The sequence below is a fragment of the Aptenodytes forsteri genome, unplaced genomic scaffold (genome assembly GCF_000699145.1).
Source record: "Aptenodytes forsteri isolate BGI_AS27 unplaced genomic scaffold, ASM69914v1 Scaffold249, whole genome shotgun sequence".
NCBI classification, from domain to species: Eukaryota; Metazoa; Chordata; class Aves; order Sphenisciformes; family Spheniscidae; genus Aptenodytes; species Aptenodytes forsteri.
Window position 1 is genome coordinate 1,881,964 of NW_008796188.1, and position 21,986 is coordinate 1,903,949.

The 21,986-nt window shown below is 50.7% G+C and overlaps 1 protein-coding gene across 1 annotated transcript; it reads left to right on the forward strand.

Moving 5' to 3' along the window:
- The first annotated feature begins 1,184 nt into the window (after positions 1-1,184).
- Positions 1,185-21,450, forward strand: LOC109279719 (zona pellucida-binding protein 2-like). The gene is made up of 11 exons (XM_019474272.1): positions 1,185-1,274; positions 17,038-17,140; positions 17,277-17,336; positions 17,816-17,920; positions 18,472-18,615; positions 18,787-18,999; positions 19,259-19,359; positions 19,683-19,851; positions 20,111-20,293; positions 20,724-20,805; positions 21,144-21,450. The coding sequence occupies exons 1-11, from the start codon at positions 1,185-1,187 to the stop codon at positions 21,448-21,450; spliced, it is 1,557 nt and encodes a 518-aa protein (XP_019329817.1).
- The last annotated feature ends 536 nt before the right edge of the window (positions 21,451-21,986 follow it).

The following is a 21,986-nucleotide window of genomic DNA, read 5'->3' on the forward strand; positions in this document are numbered from 1 at the left end:
TTAATCACCATTTTTCCTTGGCTAGAGGAAGCTGCTGCTTGAAGACAGTGCTCCAATCGTGCTACCAAATGGGGTTGCTGCTCTTCCGTGCCCATACTTGGGACAGGTGTAACTTCAAAAAAAAAGGCATTTAAAATCCATACGGAAGCTGTGGTGGGAAGGAGACGGGGTTGCCTTTGCCACCAGGACAGCGCTTGGTGTGTTGAATGAACCTTTGTGCGATGGCACAGAGCCATCCCCTGGTCCATGGGATGAGGCGTCGGAGCCCAGCACCTGAACGGATGCGGGCTGGGCTTGCAGGGGCTGTTTTTAAACCTTCCTACAGACAAGCTACGTTGCAAGAGTCACATGTGCAGGTGTTTGACTCCAAAAAGCTGCCTTGACTTACTTCCCAACATTCTGGGAATTTCAGTGGGAACTGATTTCAAAGCCGTGGGATTTGCCTCTGAGAAGGGCTCCAGTTCCCAGTGCTCAGCTCCAAAATCAACTGAATGTTTCTGAAAACCTCCTGCCTTTCCCTAGTCAGTAAGAATTTGCTGTTTTGATCACCTGACAACCCTGGCAGTCACCTTCTTATCTGTCCCCCTGGAGCCTTCCAGTTCCCTGTTCCTCTGCACGGGGAACAGTTAGTCCACCCTGCTTAAGGCTTAATCTGTGGGCTCGACTCTCCTTTGCCCAAAACAATATTAGCAGCAGGAAGCAGCATTGAAGGGAGAGCTGTCTTTGCTCAAAAGCTTCTCAAAACTGCCAGTCAGGTCCAAAAACCAGAGTCAGCCCTGGTTGGGCTCAGCCAGCCGGTGCTCCCACTCCGTGCTGGCTGCCTCCCGGTGATCGCAGCCAGAGGGAATTTGCTGTGGGTCTGAATTAAGTATTTTGGTAACACAGCTAATCTTGGCTAAATCCCTGCCTGGCCCAGCCCCTTCCCAATTTTATTGCCTTACAGGCTAATTGACAGGAGCCCATTGCTGTCTGCTTTAGCAAATGGATCCTGCTCAGCTGCTGCCAAGGGATGGGTGCAGAGAGCGGCCAGGAGGGACCGGGGTTTGGCTCGGTGCCTCTGATGGAAAACCAGAGTTCTCCCAAATAGGAACACTGGTGCCCCTGGGGCCAAAGGCAAGGCTTGCATAGAGGTTAAGCCCAGTCCTATCTAATAAAAGCTGTGTCATAGCTTGTGCAGTCTGTCGATGTGGGGGAAGTCAGGAAGGTACTTGGTGTCCCCGGGGGCTTGTGGCAAGGAGATCCAGCTGCAACTGTGGGAGTACAAGGGGGACCAGGTAACCATGCGGAAGGGAAATTCAAAGAGTTATTACACAGAGAAGCCACCTCTATCTCACAAACTCCCTAAGCCACAAATAGCTGGAGGCTAGGAACACACCTTTCTGTGTTTCTCCTGCTTTTTCCCTAGCACTTGCTTTTGGCCACTGACGATGTGCTATGTGGTGAGAAGGACCTCTACTGCGACTCATGAGGCTGCTCTTACACTGGGCAGGAGCACGACCGCAGCATGGGGACTTGAGGTCATGGCTCAGCCATCTGCTCAATCCCAGGACCAAGTTCGAGCTGCCTGTGTGGCTGTAGGAGTCGCCGTAGCCTGTGTTTGCTGGAGGAAGGCGATGCAGGAGCATCTCTGATGGCAATGTAGAGACTCACAGATGACAGCAGCATCCCCCTCCTGGTGTTAATAGGCCTTCAGGCATCAGGGTAATAACTCAGACAGACAGGATCAATCTTTCTTCTTTTGCTGGAAATGGTGAGAAGCAGGAACAGAAAGATCCTGAGCCTGCATTTGACATCAATCAAATATGCATGGAAATAGTTTGGTGGCGGTAACAAAGCAGCGGGGAGGAGGAGAACAGGGAGGTGCTCATGAATCACATGCCAAGCATGAGAGGGGGGCGGTTGGCTCTGCAGCTGAAAGCATCAGCCTGAAACCTGCTCCCCACTCAGCCCTGGAGCCGTGCGTGGGGCTGGACTCTTGCCCACAGAGTCCATGCATCCTGCCCAGCGTTGCTCTGCAAGCCTAAACCCGAGTGCTGCGCAAGCAGGGTGAGAAGCCTGGAGGTAGACAACATGCTAATGGGCAGTAATGAGCACCTCCTCCCAGCTGCCTAACAGGTTGTGCCTGAGCTAAGAGGGAACCACATCGGACACCCCAAGGGAGTGAGCAGATGCTGTGGATGAAGTAAGCAAATGCACCTGATTTAACCCTGAAACTCTCTGGGCAGGCTCTGAACGAGGAGAGCTTGGCAGCACCATCCCCATCCTCAAGCTCTGCAGGGCCACCCTGCATGGGTGCCTTCAGGAGCTGCCCCAGTGTGACACCGGGAACTGAGGCAGAAAAACAGTGGGTCAACCAAACCAGCCCGTCATGGACAAGTCTCCCTCCAGCCTCTCCCGCTCTGGCCCTATCGATCTCCAGCCGTGCATAACCTCATGCTCTCCCTGGCTTTTCTCACATTAGTTTCACACCATAGCTTCTCCCTCCAGCTCTGCCAGCACTTTGCACATGGGTTGCGGCATCGCTGCGTGTCCGTGTGCTTTCTGCTCTCTACCTGCTCCCACGCGCAGCTGCAGAGGAACTGCAGGATCGGGAGCTGGTGGAGACGTCTTCAGGAGAGTGTGCACCGGTGACAACTCCTAAATAAACCAAGTGGGTTAACAGGGATTCCAAATAAGAGCTTCTGTTGGTGGGAAGAGATTCTGGGTCACTCCATCAGGCTGCTCCCCAGCAAAACTGGCACCCACGGCCCTGAACTGACTCTGCTCCAGTTCATCTGCAGTCCTGCTGCTGGGACTCTACTCAGAATGAACGTTTTCCTTCTGATTAGCAAGAGAAAAAGCTGCAAAGCTTCACTGAAATCTTACAGTTGCAAGATCTTCAATCTCCATTGAACAGTCATTTAGATGTAAACACCCTCCTGCGGATCCAGAGCTGCTTACAACAGGCAGTTGATGGGGATTGGGCTCTTTATGGCATAAGGCTGTGTTTTATTTACCTGCCTCGGCAATAAAGTCTGGAGGTTGTTCAGCAGCAACAGTTCAGCAGCAGTTTCTCGTTAAAACTGCCACACTCACCTTTAATTTTATTTTTTTGTGTGCTTGTTTTCTTCCCCGCACTCCTGTAAAGCCACCAGGTTGGATGCAATAAATCAGTGTTTCCCAGGTGATGTCAACAGTGCAAGGCTGATCCACATCAGCTACGGATCTGTCCTGCCCCATGCATTTGGTTTCCTGGCACAAAACAAGACGACTTAAAACTTCTGAAGGAAGCAGTTATCGAATGAAGGCAGAATTTGTTATGAAACAAGGGGATTTTTGTGAGGCACATGAAGAATGACCTCTCTAACTTCCTCAGTGCAAAGACGCTGCCAAGGTCACCAAATCAAACCCACACCAGGGACCCCTCCCCTTTACGTTTGGTTGCAGAGGTCTCTGCAGCCGTATGCAGCAAGGGAGTGTACACCTAACAGGAACGTTTCAGTTCATCGCTTTCCGACCACACACACAGAGAATCGAAGTACCTCTTCAGTAACAAATCCGCTGATGCAGCCAAGTCCTCCTAAGTAATGTTGTGATCATAAACGTTAATCTAGATTTCACTGCTCCTGTGCCACCAGACAACAATTAGGATGAGTGGCCAAACACCCACCAGTGCAAAGAGCACAAAGAGCCACCGTTTGCGGCTTGATGCTCTCAAGCATCCGACACTAACGCACAGCACCTGCAAAGCAGTGCACGTTAGAAATGCTGCAGCGAGAAGGAAAAGTTTGACGTGACCCCGTGCAGCCATGGAGAGGGGTAAAGGGAGAGAGAGATGGAGAATTGCCCCCAGCCACCAGCTCCACCCCCCAAGGAGGGATCAGGAATACAAAACCCACCATGACTGGGGAATGTCCATATATGTGTAGGCGCAAGGACGATCACTCACGTGTGTGATGATGGTTTATTGGCCCTCTGTGTCCTCCAGTCCTCAGTTTCTCTCCTTTGGTGTTTGTGGGTATTTTTTTTCTCTCACTGACGGTTTGTTGAACCATTTCCAGCTGCTGTTGAGCAGGTCTGAGCATACAGCACATGGGGCACACCCTGGTACCCCCAGATAGTCCCCGCTGGCCATCACCCTGTGCTGTGCAAGGCTAAATGCTGCAGTGGCTCTTTGTGTACTGCCCAGGAGCTTATTTAAAAGGGGACTGAGCTCCAACAAACTCATTTCATGCAGTTTAGAAGGCATTTGCCGGTGGCAATAACTTTCTGTCACTGTTGGCCTAGATGGAGTTGAATCTGGACTCCCACCCCATTCCTCATGCCACAGCTTGGACTTGAAGACAGAAATTGCCACCAATAAGAAGGCCGAAGACCCCACGTCCCCGTTCGAGGTGGCTCAGAGGCTCGCAATGAGCAGACGCTGATCCCAGCCAGCCATCCTTGTAATTCCCCGTGTCCTCGTCTTTCACCCACCTCCAGAAGAGATTTTAAGGCAGACCCTGCTCCTGTTATAATGTTACAAAATTGGTGTTCTCATGGATTCGGTGCTTTATGCAACAGTGGAGTGTGAATGCATATCTCTCCTCCCCACCACCGCTAATATCACCCAGGATGCAGCCAGGTTTTCAACAGTACAAGCAGGTTGCCTGAGGACAGCTTTTCCCTACCTCCCGAACTGAAGATGATTCAATTATTTACAGGAAGAGGTTACAAAAATGTGCTGAAAATGACTTGAGGTTAGGTGAGGCTTTCTTCAATACCAGGGGCTCTCTTTCTCTGCCTCTATTGATTCTGCAGTAAAAAAGTAAAGACAAAGTTTACAAAAAGTTTTCAGCTGGTTTTTTCTCAAGCTTCTGAAAACTTCAGCTCCAGGGAGGCAGGAGATGTGAGCCACAGCATGAAAAGCAAACGGGGCTGATAGGTGTGAGTATGGGTCTTGGCAAAGCCGCATAGCGATGGCCCACGGTCCCACACAGCAACTCTTTGCCCTTCCAGTGGCTGCTCAACCACAAGCTCCCAGCGACGCGGGAGGTGTTATACTGCCCTGACCACCCTTGGCAAGCAGCAGCTGCTTTGCTGGGCTAAACCAGGACAGTGGCTTGGACCAGCCCTTATGGAGGGGGTGGTGTTGCTCTATAGCTCATCTCAACAACAGATGGAGGAGCTTAGAGGGTTTTTTTTTCTATACTGACTCCTGGCATAGGAGACTAGCTGGTTATCGGACCAGGAGCCCAGCAGAGAACCCAGGAGACCTGCTGCTCCACCACCAGTGATTGCAGCTTGGGAATGCGATTTTCAGTGCAAACTTTCAGCTGAAGGTTATTTAAACTTTTTTTTAGCAAACAAATCCTCCAAGGAGGGGATTTTTTTTTCTGCCACTGTTCTCCAGGGAGAAAATATCCTTGGGGGAATTTACCTCCCCATCCCACTGGAAGCCAGCTCAGCTGCCAGTTTTGCCATCCTCCGGGTGTCTACAAGCTAAAAATACCCTGTGTACGATGAACCTGCCACCCGTTAGCCCCCGGCAATGGGACTGACAGGTGCTCACAAGCTGCAGCAATTTAAATGAGAGCTCCACAGACAAAAATGAGTGAGATTTCAGATGTCTCGTTGTGCTGCACTGTGAAGCCCCCCCACGGTGGGCAGGGAAGGGCTTTCAAAGCACCTGGGAATTTAATGCCAAGCAAACAAATGTCACGCAGAGTGGGGTGCGCTGGTAGATGGCTGGTGCTGGGCTCTTCTCCAGTGCGGGACTTGGATTTATTTGTGCTGCTCGATGCTCAGGGTTGGCTCTGCTCTGTGCGCAGGAGCCCATGGATGATCATGGTGAGCACAGCTTTTTGCATATAACACTTCTTGTAGCAAGATGAGGGTGATTCAGGGAGATACCATGTCCCTGATCCTCAAAGTTATCAGCACGGAGGGCAACTGCAGGGTCTTCATATCCTGAGGATCCCTTTACAACAGGTCCATAGCACTTCTGTGCTCCTCTGACCTATTTTAGGTGGCTATTGCGGTGGAGGTAAAATCTTGGGGAAATGAGAGTGCTCCACTAACTGGATCTGCTCTGACAGCAGAGGGGTTTGGGGACACCAGGTTGTCTGTGGCTGCCAGCATGGGTCAGATGAATCCCATCCCACCCAGAGTACCAGCAGTCACCCATTGGGAATTTTCCTTCTCCAGGGGAAAAAAAAGGAGTCTTTTAAATCCATGCTGCTGGACAGAGAAGCTGACTGCGGCAGCCAGCAAAAGCAGTACTGCTCACTGTGTAATGATGGCCTGGCACCAGTTTCCATGTCACAGTCACTCCTGTTGTCACCCACTTAAAACAGTAACTACTGAAAACAAGAGATGCTCAAAGTTCACAAAATACAGTATTTTGCCTGGCTTTCACTTTATTAGCAGACAAGTGTCTTACAAACTGCCCAGAATATCTGCAAACCCCCGAGGGTCCATCTGCCCCAACTCTTGCCAGCTCTGCCTGGGCTGACAAACCTCCCAGACCCCAGTGAGGAGGCAGCCAAGGAAGATCATCAAACCAGGGCTGTGGAATAAGATACAGATGAGAACCAGCACATCATGAATCTGTTGTCACACAGTTGTCCCTGTGAGAGCTTGCCAGGTACGGGAGAGCAATGGGTCCATAAGTAGTGTGAACAGAAGTGCTTTGGCTCCAGGCATTGTGATTTAGACAATTTAGTTGTCACAGAAGATAAAGAGGTGACTTGCATACAGCGGATGAGCATCTTCAAAGGTGAAAATGCCAGATTCTGAAAAGCTTTTCCATCCAGTAGAGAAAAGGCATAGCAAGATGTCAAATGGCTGGAAGGTAGGCAGACACACTGGCATCAGAAACCAGGCATGAGTTTGAAGAGGTTACCATCAGGGGCTTTGCCAGGCTTGGCAGTGACCTGTAAAGAGACCTCCTGCCCTCCAGAGAGCCCCAGGGGCTTGGTCGGGGTCTGCAGGGGCCTAAACAGGGCCCCGCTGCCCTCCAGGGACTCGTTAACTGGTGCAGTGCTGGACTCATCCCTTTTTGCTGTCGTCAGATGGAAGCCAGCAGTGGTCCCGGCAACAATGGTTTCATACAATACACCACGGGCTTGTATCAGGGGACAAGCTAACATTCCCTGCTCTGCGTTCATCACAAAGTCAATTAAAAGAACCATTGCTCCCTTGTCAAGTGCAACATGTAGGAGTACCTCTGTGGCTTGAACAGCTTTGGAGTCGGTCATCTGAAAACTCTTGCCAGAAATTACAGGATAACCTATGCCAGAGAGAAGTTGCAACAGAAGCAACATGCCTGGCATCTGCTGTGAGCTTATCTCGTTCCAAACGTCACAGCGGAGCATGTAAGGAAAGCCCCAAGGTCCAGACTGCCACTGTCACCTTCTTGTCCAGTTCTCAGCCCACCCCTTGAGATGGACATCATAGTCGCTGAGATGAGCAGGGAGAGGCTGGAAACAAAAACACTCTGGACTGGGTATCTTGGCTTCTTTTTCTTCTCTGCTTTGCTTTGACTCACTGAACAATCCTACCTGGCTTTTCTGAACAGCAGTGTTACTCACCTGGCACTTTATGCTTTCCTGGGCATCAGTAATAAACATCCCTTCAGCCGATAATGAAATAGCAAGGAAAATTAGCAGCACTTCTGCCCCGAGCTCAGAGCCAGTAAATCCCAGAGAAATGCCATGGCACTCACGTAGGGTTCAAACACCTGCTGGGACTGATCCCCACATCTCCCTTCTTCATCTTTATCTCTTTACCTGTAGCTGTTCTTCCTGTGATGCTGAAGGATGTCCCCGTTGTAATACCGGAGCTGCAGCAAAATCCTTCTCCAGTGGCCCAGCAGCAGTGGTTTGTGTCCCCAGCCCTCCCTGCTAGGATGGACATGATTCATTTCAGACCAGTGGATCCACAGGAAATCTATTATGTCCTGTTCTTCCAGTGAGTGATGTTTCTCCCTCTAAATTGAAGCTTTTCACAGGAGCGGATGGCTCCTCCATGTATTTCTCACCTCAAGGAGACATTTGGCAAAGCTTTAAAATCATCCAAGTATTTGGTTTCAGCTGCTTTGAGGTGAAAACTAGTTTTCTGGTTCAAAAGATGTCTCGGCACTAATGGCTAATGATGGTAAAATAAAATAAATATTTAGATGCAAATGGTCCAAGGCAAAATGAGATGTCACGAATCACTGAACTGTTTGGCCTGATTTGATTTTTTTTTCTCTTCCCAGTTTGAGAAAAGTTCTGCCTTCTCGTCCCGATTTGGAGCATTAACACACTTTGAACATCCTAACTGGTCGACTATTTTCCATCCAGCCTTGGAATTAGTCCATTGCTCTAATGCGCCGTGGTTTCTACCACAGCTACAGTGTCTTACTCAACCGTTACGCAGAGCAGGAACGAGCGTTAGGTGATTTAACTCCTCCATCCTGGGGGGCAATGAATGGACACCAGCAGCACTGCCGCAGGACCGCGAGAGTTTTAGTCCCAGTTACTGACACAGCGGAGAGAGCTTAAAGCTTAAAATTGAGAGGAGGGAAAATCTCTAGGAGGGAGCCACGGTGAACCGCAGCGAGGCAGATCCAGCTGGCTTTGTGATGACTCAGCTTCAGGGAGATAATTGCAATCTCTTAATATCAAGGGATGTTGCTGCCGAGGAAGGAAAGGAAATGTTGATGGTGAAAGAGAGTTCAAAGGCAGCATGGCTGAGCTGTTTGAGTGAAAACAGAGGTGGGATGATCCAGGCTGAGCAGTAAGGAAAAGTATTAGTCTGTGAAATTAGCCTCCTGAGTGTGGAAGAGTTAGAAACTCCATCATTTGGAATGCTCAAAATTACACCAAACAAGATCTGAGTGAGTTCCCTCCAGGGAGTAATCGTGCACCAGCTGAGACAGATCTCTCCTGCCTCCCCACCTCTGCATTTCACTACATTTTCTCATATAACTGCAGGTGTCAGTAAGGAAATTATTAGACCCATGTCCCCGGCGGTCCCATGATTCCTCCCCTCAATCGGAGCTACAAGTTCCTACACCCTCCTGCCAACAGGCTGTGAGATGGCCCTGCCAGACAGGTGGGATTTGTTTCCCCAGGGCTGTTTGACCTCTGCAAGAAGGGAAATTGGATGCACAGCCTCTGCGTCCCTCGCCAGGCTCGCAGCACGCAGGCTGCCCCATGTCATGTCCCTGGGGCACAGTTATCACAACACTGCCACTGACTGCGACCAGCTCCAACACCAACTTTTTGAGGACAAGTGAAGCAGTTTGGCACCACCCCTGCCCTGGCACCACCAGCCTCTGTACCGTGTTATCAGGGGAATAGATAAAAAAGAGCAGGAAAGGAAAGGGAGAGCCAGAGGTTCCCAGAGGAGCTTGGCAAGATGCCTGTCAGGAGCCAGAAAATAAGTCCAAAGGCTTTCCCTGAGCAGCTCAAGGATTAAAATATCTGTCCTGGGGCAGGCAGCATGAAGGCTGGCAAAGGTTGGACACCACCAGATGTGAAAAATCTTTGTAGATGAAAAGCCTCACCATCCAAAGAGAGGGAAATAAGAGCCTCAGATCTTGACTGATGTGTCTGCAATGAGCAGTAGAGGAGAAGGTGCCCTTTGCTTTCCCTGCCAGCTTTCCTCCAGAAAAAGCAACAGAAGGAAGAAAGCTTCACTGCAACACTGCTGAGATGGACAGAGGTCAGGCTGCTCCTAGATCTACCCGGCAGCTCCCTCCTATGAAAAGCAGAGACTGTTCGCCATCTCGGTGCTATAAAAGCCTCCTGCCACTTTGGTGTGACTCCTGCCCACCTCTAACTTGATGTCCCTGGGCTGCACCACATTCTCTGCACCTTCCAGGTGCTCTCCCGTGGCTGGGACGGCTGCATCACCTCCCTGCTGTAGCTGGACCCAGTGTTTTGGGTGCTGCCTGGTGGGTGGTAATGTGGGAGGACCTCGACACTTTCTGTTAAAAGAACTGATCGCATCAGTGCCACAGCCATCTGGACCTGTCTGGTCTCCTGGGGCCAAAGTCTTCCTCTCTCCACACTCCCTAGGGATTGCTACACGGTGTACTGGCATCGAGGCCAGTATTTGGTACGTGACTTTGGCAGAAGATAGGATCCTTATCCCCATTTTCTAGAGGGAGGAACTGAGATACAGAAAAGTGACTTGGTTGGATTCATCCAGGTCACCTCAAGCAGAGCAGAGATGGAAAACCACGCTTTCCAGCCCTGAGCAAATAACCCAGTCCACAGATCCAACATCCCACCCTGTTTGCCAACCACTTTAGTTTTGTTTGCTCTCGCTTTCAGTGTGCGGCTAAATTGCCCCTAATTACAATTCAAATTAGAGGAACTATGGCGTCTTCAGCCATCAGCACAGGGAAAACCAGCTGGAAAGGAAAAGGTGTTATCAGCTATGTCAGGGATTCAGATCGATTTTTCTCCCCATGTTCCAGAATATTTTGACATCAGAGTGAGACCAGGTGAGGAGAAATTTTCATCCCAGAAGAGCAATTGTTTGCTTTAAAAATATATAAAGCTGTTGGAAAAGAGACTTAAATTTGAAGTGACCATTTAGCCATAACTGCAACTTTGCCAGCAATTTGCTATAATGCGGAATGACTCAGAAATACAAAACCGAGGGGAAAATCTCTTCTTTTGTTCAAGGGGAAAGAGATGCATCCTTCTTTAGAACAGAACTGAAAGCTCAGCAATATTAGGTTGAATTCAGAGCAAAAATTGCAGAGAAAATACTCCTGAGTACCTGGTCCCAATCCTATCACTGTCTCCCTCTAACTGTTAATACTTGGTCCTATTATTCACAACAGAGGGGTGTAAAATGTGGTGTGTAAATCAGTAAAGAGCCAGATAAATCAACTCTTAAATCACCTGCACGCTGTTATTTTCCTGCATCAAGCGATGTTTCAAGCTGCCACTTTTCCAGTCGGGCAGAAAGCGCTGTACCCCATGGCCAGGGGAGTGTGTTTGGCTTGTGGGTTCCTGTGCATGGAGGGCAGGATGGTAAGTCTCAAGCCTAAATGGGGAATATGGACCCTGTAAGACCAAAAATGCATCTCCCAGTTGCTCTCCGGTTTGTGACTTCTCTCCTGCTCCATGTGCCTGACACGCCAGACCCCATGGCCATGGGCCAACATTTAAGTAGAGCCTTGTAGTCCTGCAAGCAGCATGTAAGAGGTTTCCTCCCAAATGCTCCTCTACCGTCTGTAACCCACTCACTGTGCTAAAGACTCGTCATAGCAATAAGCAATGGGGATCTCATCAAGTGCCACCTATGAACACTGAAGATACTGCTCCTGTATCTCTGCAAGAGCCTCTTTGGCAGGTGACATGAGCCTGAAAACTGATTTCACCAAACTAAATATGCCTCAGTGAGAAAGCTCCACTCCTTCATACTTGGCAGAGTCATCTACAGTCATCATAAAAATAACTCAGCAAGGATTTAAAAGATTTTCTGATTTTTCAGCCTTAATTCTGCCCTGGGATACCCCAGGTGCCACCACACCAGGACCTCCCGCTGCAGTTGTTCCCCCGCAGCACCCAGGGCTCTGTGCCCTTCTCCACCACCTAAAAATCATAACTCCCCCCCAGCCAGAGCCTGGGAATGGCCTGGCACACACGGCCCGGCTTGGCCAGCTCGCTCATGAAGATGAATGACCCTATTTGATGTGATGACATGAGCCAGTAGCTGGGGCCATCTCCCAGCCACTTTAAGGGCAAAGCAAAACATTGAGTCTGACATGGATTGTCTGCATCTGCAGGGAAGGAGGGAGACAGATTGCCCAATAATTAGTCCTGGGGGGCTAATGACACTTAAAGCATTTACAATCATCCCTCCGCCCAGCGCCCTGCATTAAATGGGGAAGCCGCAGCATGCAAAGGGCAGCAGAAGACCCTGACATGCCAGAGGTGAAGTCTCAGCAGGACCAGCTGTGCTGGTTTGCAGTGGCAAGATTGTGAGCGGGATTTAGGCACAGGGAATGGCTTTAGGCCCTCCAATATGAGTGCAAAGTACTGCTGTGCTTTTGGTTTGTACTTGGCTGGCTGTGTCTGTAAGCATGAAGGAAACCTGCTTCCCCTCTGAACAAGTGAGACCAGATGTGGCCTTTGGAGGATACCCAGGGAAAGGAATGGGGGGTCTCCATCCTTGCAATCCACAGGCATGACACCACAGCACAGCTGGGCAAAGCTCAGACCTTAAAAGTTAGGAAGAATCTGCCTAAATAGCAACCAAGATGCAACATTGCTACCGTTCCTGGGAAATGAAATCCCCACACAGAGAAGTTTCTTTTCATTTGGTCAAAACCTTCCACTCTGATTATAATCAAAGCATCACATTCTGCCTCGCCTTCTCCCTGGCGGTGATGGGGTCACTGGGGATATCTCAGCAGGAAATTTCTAAAGGAAATGTCTTTCAAAACAAGCCTTTGCAGTAAGAACATATCCATCTTATCAAAACGCCTTGTTCCCCGTTTTATTTTTAAACAAAATCTGCCCAGATGTGCGCTGTGAATCTGTACCAGTCTGCATCACCCAGCCGTGCCTGTGGCTCACACCAGCCTTGCAAGGCCAGAAGAGGAATTCAGGCATTTGCTACCCTCTGCTGTCCTCCTCCTGCTATTTCACCTCCCTCTAGCAGAGGCCACTGCTATTTTCCTCTCTCCTTTATGTCCCTATGTCACCTGCCATAGAGGCATCATCATCCTTCACATCAGAAGACACTTTCCAGGTGCCTTTGGGCTGAGCCTGCTGCCCCCCTCAACCGTCTGCTCCCCCAGACCACTCAGACCCATCTCCCAAATATTATCATCTCCATACGCAGAGTAGCTGTGCTTCCCTCCATCCCCCAGCCTGCTTTTTCACACCATCCTTTCTGCTTCCCAGATGGTCCCCCTGCCCCTAACCCTACCCTTGTGCCGCTCCTCCCTCTGCATCGCTCACAAATATGAAATGGCTCACAGGAGAGCTGGACTCTGACCTGCCAAGCACTGAAAGCCCTTCTGCAGGTCTCAGAGAACAGCCTGGCATCATCAGGGTTAATTCTGAGATGCTGTCAGTGCAGCTCCTGCCTTTTTAACAACCCTTGACCCTTCACAGAGTAAAACAAGCCAAGAGATAAATGCCAGACTTGTTGCTTTGGTGCCTATGTTGAATATTTATCACCACAAACATTATTTATCACAGGAAGAGAGATCAGGGCATAATTCCTTCCTAATGAGCCATGTTCAACTGACTCCTGATAGGATCTGAAGCATGGAGTCCCTTTCTCTGAAATAGGTTGTTTACCGCAGCTGCCGAGCTGTGCCGGTTCTCCCCCGGGAAGCCGCACGCCGCTGCCTGTCCCAAGGGCTGGGGTTTCACAGGGAGATAAATGTGACCCTGCGCTGCTAACACAACTTGTTGATTGCTTATGATAACCAGTGTTAGTGTCTTTAGCAGAGAGCACTCCTGGAGCAGAATATAGTCACCAAAACATCGGTCCCGGTCTGAAACCAGGAGACCTAGCAGCTATGGTGACATTTCTAGGTGTTGCTCCTTGGATCCGGTCTACGTGTTGCTCAGGAACAGTGGGAGCCCAAAGGATCTCTTTAGAAGGCATCACGATCTCAAGGGATCCAGCTCTGGCTTCCATGGGCCCTCAAGGGCAGCAGAAAGGGGCACGTCCCCTTTGTGCTAAACAGCACAGAGGGACCAGGACCTCATGGCTGGGAGCCAGCCACGGTCATAAAGCACTTGTTCCTCTTGTAGCCCTGCAGTATTTTCCTGGATGCCCTTGGGGAGTCCCCAAGGGACCGGGGCACCTTCTCACTCAGTGCTGAAGCTGGTGACTGTTCTGTTTGACAAGTTTAACCTCCGCCGGAGATCAAACTTGGGCACCTCTGTTTCCTTGTGAATCTGGACTTAGATGTACCCCAGCCTTAGCCAGATTTAACTTAATTTCTGGCAATCCAGGTCTCCCCAGTCAAACAAAGCCAATTTTAGGGGACTGATGTGGGGACATACAGACTGTGAGATCCTGTGAGATCTGCCAGCAGGGGACAGGGAGGGACAGCAGGAACAGTGGCAGAGGCAGCAAGTGGGTCTGTGTTTGTACAGCACAATAGGATGCTCCTGCACCGCTGGGCACTGCTGCAGTCCATATAAGCTAAGGGAAAAGGAAACCTCCTTGATGCAAAATGCCCACAAATCCAGTGTCCCTCCCTTCCAGCCATGTAGGGATGCAGGAACTACTGAGTCGCTCCTGTATCAATTCTTATTTATAAATGGCGTTTGCATCTGAGTGTAACTCGCATCTCTCTTTTGGAGGGAGGGAGGAAGGTTAATTCCCAGTCAGAACAATACAGGGAATGATCTTTCTGTATACTTACTGAAGCAGTGGCTGTGCTCTCCCCAAGATAAGCAAATGAATAACAAATGCTGTAAGATGGTAAGAAAGTGAATCTGTATTCTTGGCTTTTTATTATGGATGACCCAAGTTCAGCTTCATACGTGAGCCCAAATTTTTCATTTCAAGCAGGGATCCAAGTTCTTTCCTAGGTAAGAAGGGTATGGCTTCTCCTGATGCCGCAGCATACATTCAGTGACTGCTAAACACATTTTCTGAGAACTCACAAATAAGCCCCTTAATGAGCTAATGAGTTAAAATGAATGCAAAAATAGGAAATTTCAGAAATGTCACACCTGCCTCAGATCATATATAGTTTTAGCCTGGTTCCCTCAGGAAATGAGATCCATGGAGTCATTCAGAGTCTGGCCTGGCTGGCTGCCCTCTTCGTAGTAACTTTTGAACACGAGTTTCACTCGAATTTGACAGAGTGGAGATCTCAAAGATACTATCAAGCTCCTACAGGTTTAGTAAAAAGAGGTGATCAGGGAGAAAAGCCACAGCTGTGCCATGACTCAGCCTGCACCAGGCAGGAGGCAAGGCACAGCCCCATACCATAAATCGAAAGGAAACCTTCGTTCGTTCTGCTGCTCGCACAAGTCTGTGTTTTTATCCCAAGCGATTTCAGGCCAGACTTGGTTTATTTATGCTAAAACTGTCAGAGAAACTTGAGAGCTGGGTTGTAGGGGGATTTTTTTTTTTTTTTTTTTTAAAGAAACACTGAGAAAATTCATCCCATTATTCACCAGGGCAAAGCTTTCTCCATAGGCACAGCCTGAAAACAAACAGCCTCCGGAGATGCTTGCTCAGCCCTGCCCTTTCCTTCGGCTGTCACCAGGATGGAGGGGTGAGGCTGCCCTCGCTGGATCTGGCCCCTGCCCCTCCCGGCCACAGGGCTGGGAGGCGTAAGGTTTTTCACTGATTTTCTCATTATTTTGTCATTCTGGGAGGACAGGGAGGGAGAGCTGCCTTCGCTTGTCATGATTTTCCCCAAGAATAATCCTGGTGCTTTCTACTGTCTGCAAGCTGTTGCATGCTCTGTATTTCTGTTGTATCTTAGATGAAGTGGTGGGTGTTTTCTGATTTCTCTTGGGTCTTTTTTTTAGCTTGTGCTGTTTTCTCATGTATACATTTTTTTCCACGAGCCAGTAGGATGATTTGAAGATATTTACCCTAAAAGCACTTCTCCCTCCCCTACACGTCACCTCCAGAAACCCTGGTACAAGTGAGAAGGAGTTTTTAGCTTTACTCTTCCCAAGTTTCTGGCCATCCGTATATTTTAACTGCTCACTTTTAGTTCTCAATGGACAGTCACAGGAACCTAAACCTCATTTCCAGGACAAACAGAAACATTAAGAAAACACACCCTTTTAAAGAGATTATGATCTGAACCAAGAGATTGCCTGCAGTGTCCCAGGCTTGAATCCAAACTTCCTGCTGGAAGCTGTGGGCTGAGCTCTTGCTTAGGATGCACCCAAGCTGGCAGAAAGAAAGTCCCCCCGGTACGTGGCCACATCTTGCTCTCCTTTGCTCAGCAACTTCTGTCATTTCTCCCTCTGAGACTTTTGGTGTGTGCAATTTCCCCTCAAAACCACAATTTCCTATTTTCTTCAACAAGTTCTTATTTTTTCCGTTATCTTCCACAGCCAGTTCTAGATACCCTCCATAGCTGGAGACCTTGGAGCCCCCATCTTGAGTTATGGGGCAAACTCACCCTCAATCTAGGCTTTCTGGGTTTTCCCTGCCTCTTGGTCTGCTAAGATCTCCACCAAAAAACCTTGCATAGCACTCTCATCATCTATCTCCTCCTCCTTCCCTCTGATCACCCCTCCTACCGTGTCCCTTTGTGCTGGTTTTGGCCAGGATAGAGTTTATTTTCTTCACGGTAGCTAGGATGGGGCTGTGTTTTGGATTTGTGCTGGAACCAGTGCTGATAACACAGGGATGTTTTCGTTATTGCTGAGCAGTGCTGACACAGAGTCAAGGCCTTCTCTGCTCCTCACCCCACCCCACCAGCGAGCAGGCTGGGGGGGCACAAGAAGCTGGGAGGGGACACGGCCGGGACAGCTGACCCCAGCTGACCCAAGGGATATCCCACACCATATGATGTCATGCTCAGCATATAAAGCTGGAGGAAGAAGAAGGAAGGGGGGGATGTTGGGAGTGATGACGTTTGTCCTCCCAAGTCACCGTTACGCGTGATGGAGCCCTGCTGTCCTGGAGATGGCTGAACACCTGCCTGCCCATGGGAAGGAGTGAATGAATCCCTTGTTCTGCTTTGCTTGCATGTGTGGCTTTTGCTTTACCTACTAAACTGTCTTTATCTCAACCCACGAGTTTTCTCACTTTTACCCTTCCGATTCTCTCCCCCATCCCACCGGGGGGGAGTGAGCGAGTGGCTGGGTGGGGCTTAGTTGCCGGCTGGGGTTAAACCATTACACTCTTCTACTAGGATGTCCCCAGCTATATTTCCTCTAGTGCATCCTGCCCAGATGGTCCCCAGATGAAGGGCCATGTTTCCCACAAAGCCCAGACCTGGTGAGTGTGACTAAGGTGGGCAGGAGACATGACGCTGCCCAGCCTGTGAGCCATCACTAAGGTGACAGGGAGAAGCAGCAGATTCCTCATTGCCATGGTAACAAGATTTTCCACACTGTGCAGTGGGGCAGGATGCTCTCTGCTCCACGCGTCTGGCCAGACCTTGGGGGACCCAGGGTGTTGGGGACCATGGGGATCCTACCTTTGGTGCTTTGTAGCTGTTCAGGTGAAAATCAGTGTGGAGGTGGATATATTCTGCTCTGACTCCTTGGAGGGGCGACGGGAGCCTTGGAGAGGAGACCAGAGTGAGGTGAGCACCCTCCAAGCTGAGCCTGAGCACTGCCCCTCTGCTTTCCTCCTAGGACAGCCAGCATCCCTGCCTTGGGACCTGCCAGCCATCTCCGGCTGGGAACACCAAGGGGGTCAGATCTGCAAAGCTCTCCTGCTGGACCTCCCTGACCCACGCACTCCTCTTTCCTGGGTGAAGTAGTCTCCCCATCCAGCCTGTGTCCAGGTGTTGGTGAGAGGACCTTCTCCTCTCTTCCCACTCTGCCAATGACCTGGGCAGAGGATGTGGCTTCCCAGTCACAGCCAACACGAGCAGAGATGGCCCAGTCTGACTCTGTGGTCTCCACCAGCTCTGCTCACCACAGCCTCACTTCTTGCCACTTATTCCTACAGCTTCTGGCATTTTCTCTCCTCTAAGCACATAAACAGCCTCAGATCTCCCTGTAGGATGGTCCCCAGTGGGGCTGGGTCCATCCACATGCCACACAGGTTCCCAGCCTGCTCCAGTGGCTTCCCAACCCTCCTCTCTCCTCGGCTCCAGGCCTGTTTTTTGCAATGCCCTGAAATTCCTCAAATGTGCCCCCAGCTTTTTTTCTCTCTTTCTCTGGCCTAGGCCTTGTCTTCATCCACACAGAGAGCAGCCTGTATTCACTGCCCTGCAGCCCTACTGAGATGGAGGTCGCTGATCCCACCTACCACTGGGTTCAGGACAGGGCAGGTAAGGTCCTGGCTCCTCTCAGCTGCACAGTCAGGAGCAAGCAGCTGTGATGGGCTCTGCTACTGTGAGGCAAGAGAGGGGAAGGAGGGGAAACAGCCACCCAAGGGAGGAGCAGGTCTGTGGAGCAGGTGAGGGGCACATGAAGACTGGGATCTCATGAGATTGCATGTGTTGGGGGGTGCTGAACTGCAAAAAGAACACGAGGTTATGGAGTAATACTTACGCCTTTTTCTGTCCTAATAAGGTCTGAGAGGTTTTGTTAAGAAAGTTTTCAGGCATTCGAATGGTTCTTTTGCAGGTAGCGACATTTCTGGCAGAGGAGAGGGCACTGGCTTTCTTAATTGCTTCTTCCCTCTCCCTCAATAACTCACCAGAGAAGGAAGGGGAAGAGCAGCTTTGGGAGTCCTTGTAGAGTCTCAGCAGTGGTTTAAGAAGACCAAATCTGGGGCACTCCAAGAGAGCATGACACAGCCACCCAGGAACTGGGCCAGCTCAGCACGGGACAGCCAGCTCCTGGCGATCACCGTCAACCCCTCTGTCTCCTGCACTAGCCCCCAAGTTGTTCTCAGTCACCAAAGAGGGACATCTCCTCTTCCAACACTTCCAAGCAGGCGACAGTGGGAAGTACTCCTGCACCATCTCCTACATGAAACATGGGGTCCCTGTGTCCCAAACATTTCACTACAGCATCTTTGGTGAGTCCAGCGCCATGCTAACAAGCAGGGGGACCAACCCAACAAGGGCAGGAAGGGTGGAGAGGCCATGGGGTGAGAGGAGGGGTGGGACCATACTCAGCTCTCTGGATGAGGGAGCTCTCTCTTGGCAAGGGGGAAGAACCAGGCACCTTTCAGGGTTTTCTCCCACAGGCTACCATGTGCTCGGAGGCCTGGACGCTGTGCTGCTCTTCCACAGCAAGCTCTGTGAGGATGAGAGGACCAAAAGGTTCCTGTGGGTTCTACAGGATAAGCTGAGGCAGCTGGAGATTGAGCAGCACTGCAAACTCCAGCTCACTGCCACCTTCTGCTTCCCCTCGCTCAACAACCCTTCAGATGAGTTCATCATCCAAGTACAGCTAGAAGGTAGAGCCCCAGGCAGAAGCATCACAGCAGAGTCCCCAGGGGACAATGGAGGCAGTGGGGTAAAGTGAGAGGAGTTCAGGCATCGCAGTTTGTGCTTGCAGGGGGAAGAGGGAGGCAGCACAGGGCTGAAGGGGGTGTAGTGAAATTAGGGGCTTTTGGAAGACAGTGGTGTCTAATGGCTAGATTTGTTCAGGGCTTTGCCCATCTCCTGCTGGAGCTGGGGCTGCCTGAGCTGCACCGGTGACTCTCCATACTCTAGTGTCCCTCTTTGGGCCCCACTGGGACAAACACTGCAACTCCCAGGACATGGAGATGGTCACAGACTGCTACCGCAAAACAGTCCGGCACAACCTCGGGCAGGTAAGCCCTGGGGCCAGTGTACCGGCAAAGGAGGGAGCATGGCACAGGGGGTGTGTGGAACCGGGAAACTCTCTCCCGGCCCAGGTATCTTCAGCAGTGCTGGAATGAAAAGGAGCACCCCTGAGGGTTTGCTCAGTCTCCCTGGGGCCCAGCTAGAGCTCCCACTCAGGCTGGTGTGCAGTACCTGTCCCCCTTGGCTCACGTGCCACAGCTCCCGCGCTATGGCACTGGGAGGACATTTTCGACAGGAGCAACAAGGTCTCAGCTTCCCTCTTGGACCCCAACATTGCCCTGCTGAGCTCTTCCTGCTCTGCCCTCCCCAGGTCCAGCTCGCCCTTACCAGGTTCTTCAAGGAGCACAAGTCCTTCCACGTCACTGGGACTTATATACCCAGCATCAACTTCACCAAGTTTGTCGGCTTCTTAAAGACCAAGCAGTGCAGCAGGGGCTATGGGCAGACCAAGCAGCTGCAAAGATGTCTCGACTGTTGCAGTGAGCCAAGTGTCCACAGCCCTTTGGTCCCCTTTCTTCTTTCCCCCTGCTTGTCTCTTTCCCTCGCCATGCACAGCTCCGTGTTTCCGAGCCCTTGCTGCTCTCCCCATGCACGCCCAGCCCAGGGAATGTAGCGGACAGGGTAATTCTGAGCCCTTAAGCATCAGGGCTCACTTTCCCTGACTCTTTGTTGAACACAACTTTATCAAGCAGCCAGTGCCATTGCTCAGAAAGGCATTTCTACATGTCCTCTCCTCAGTTGTATGCCCACCAGGGATGTTCAGCCCTCCTAAGAACAGCCAGTGCTCCCTGTGCCCTGTTGGGACCTACAGCCTGACCTATGGAGTGGCATTTTGCACTCCCTGCAAGGATGGCATGATCACCAGCATGCCGGGCGCCAGCTCCATGATGGACTGTGTCAAGAAGGAAAGGACCGAGCAGGGTACACAGATCATCTGCTACTGAAGCAGGGCAGGGAGGGGACTGGGGGACTCTGAACTGAGGGCAGGCACTACAGTGGGACCCCAGAGCACCTGCCCCAAATATGTTGGTCATGGCAACTTCTACAGCCCTTGGAGGTCCCTTTGGAGACAGGTAGCTCTTGTTTCTTCCATCACCATCCCTGAAGAGATCACAGCTCCCTCGCTGCTCCTCACATCAGGCCAATGCTGAACAATCTGATTTCTCTCTCTCCACCTTGGTGTCCCCAACTTGACTTGAGCTCTGACAACCTCACTGCTAGGAGTAATGTAGGTCACAACATCCCTGCCTGTCTCTAGGGCGGGGGAGAATTAGCATCAGGATTATCTCCAGGATCTTTAGCACTGGGACTTCTCCCTTTGAGTCAGTCCCACCCATTTCCCTCCCCTCAGCTGTCTCCATCGTGCAGAGGATCCCAGTCCTGCTTCTTATCATCTTGCCAGCATTACTAGCCATCAATTTTCTCTTCATCCTGTAAGTCTGAGCTCCTTCTCCCAACATGGGACATTTTGGGGGCAGATTATTGGCATTGAGTCCCCCAGTTCTACATTCCTCCTTGGAACAGGAGATGAAGGAAAACCTGAGCCCATCGCTGTGACACCAGCAGGAGGTGGCATGCCAGAATAAGGGTGCAGGACACCAACAGCTGGGATAATCCTTGGCAATAGCTTACACAGCCGTGTAGGGAGTGGTTGGGTATGGCCTTGGGGAATCCTGGCCCTGAGGAGTGGTGCTGGGTGGCTGCAGGGCTCTGGTGCTTGTTCCTGGCACTAAGTTCCTGTTTTTCACTATGGGCTTCTGTCTTTCTGTAGCAGCTCTTGTTACTGGTTCTATCAAAAGTACCAAGTGTCATCTCCAAGGGCTTCCAAGATGACAGGAAGCACCATGAAGATGGAGATGGTGATCAGTTTCTTCAGGATCCCCAGGCAGGGCCCCCAGGCTGGCCCTGATGCTGGACCTGCCAGTGACACCAGTCATCTGGACACCAGCGCATCTCAGGGGGGTGATGAGGAGCACACACATGGAGCACCATCCCCTGCCGTGACCTCGAACCTTGCTACAGTGACTGATGAGACAACTCCTGTGCTGACACTGGAGGACAGAAAGGACACTTTTTGATATTCCCTCCATGTGCACAACAACATTGAGGGACAGCATCCCTCCAGCTACCGTTGATGTTTGTGTCCCTAATCACCTCACACTGGCTGAAGTATCCAGCAACGCTAGATAGAGGGATACCCTTCTCCTCTCTGAATTTTTCTTCCCAAATAACTCTGACTACAATCACTCCTTTTGCTAATAAAGATTGGCTTGTATTTGCATCTCCCTGCAACAGTGGATGCTCCAGACACAGCGGGACTTGGGGGTTACAAGGAGGGGACCTATCATACAGGTTGAACCAAGCGTTTGTCTTTAGTAGTGGAAGACATCTTTCCCGGTCAGTCTTGCACTAAGGAATGACTCAGTTTCTTTCCTATGCCACTTTTTTATACACCCCTGAAAAAGCAGCCCCTGGGAAGAGGTTAAGCCAGAGCATTTGCTGGGTTCAAGGTTATACAGGTCAGGGCAGGAGAAAGCTCAGCCTCAAATCTCTTCATTTTCAGAGCCAGGCTTTGCCACACGAGGGACACAGGGCTTCGGGAAGGATTCCTAGC

Excerpts from the sequence above, each read along its gene's own strand:
- LOC109279719 (XM_019474272.1), top strand. The coding sequence starts at position 1,185 with ATGTGGGGGAAGTCAGGAAGGTACTTGGTGTCCCCGGGGGCTTGTGGC. Across the intron at positions 19,852-20,110 it reads AAGATGTCTCGACTGTTGCA|TTGTATGCCCACCAGGGATG; the intron begins GTGAGCCAAGTG and ends TCCTCTCCTCAG. Across the intron at positions 20,294-20,723 it reads GAAGGAAAGGACCGAGCAGG|CTGTCTCCATCGTGCAGAGG; the intron begins GTACACAGATCA and ends CCCTCCCCTCAG.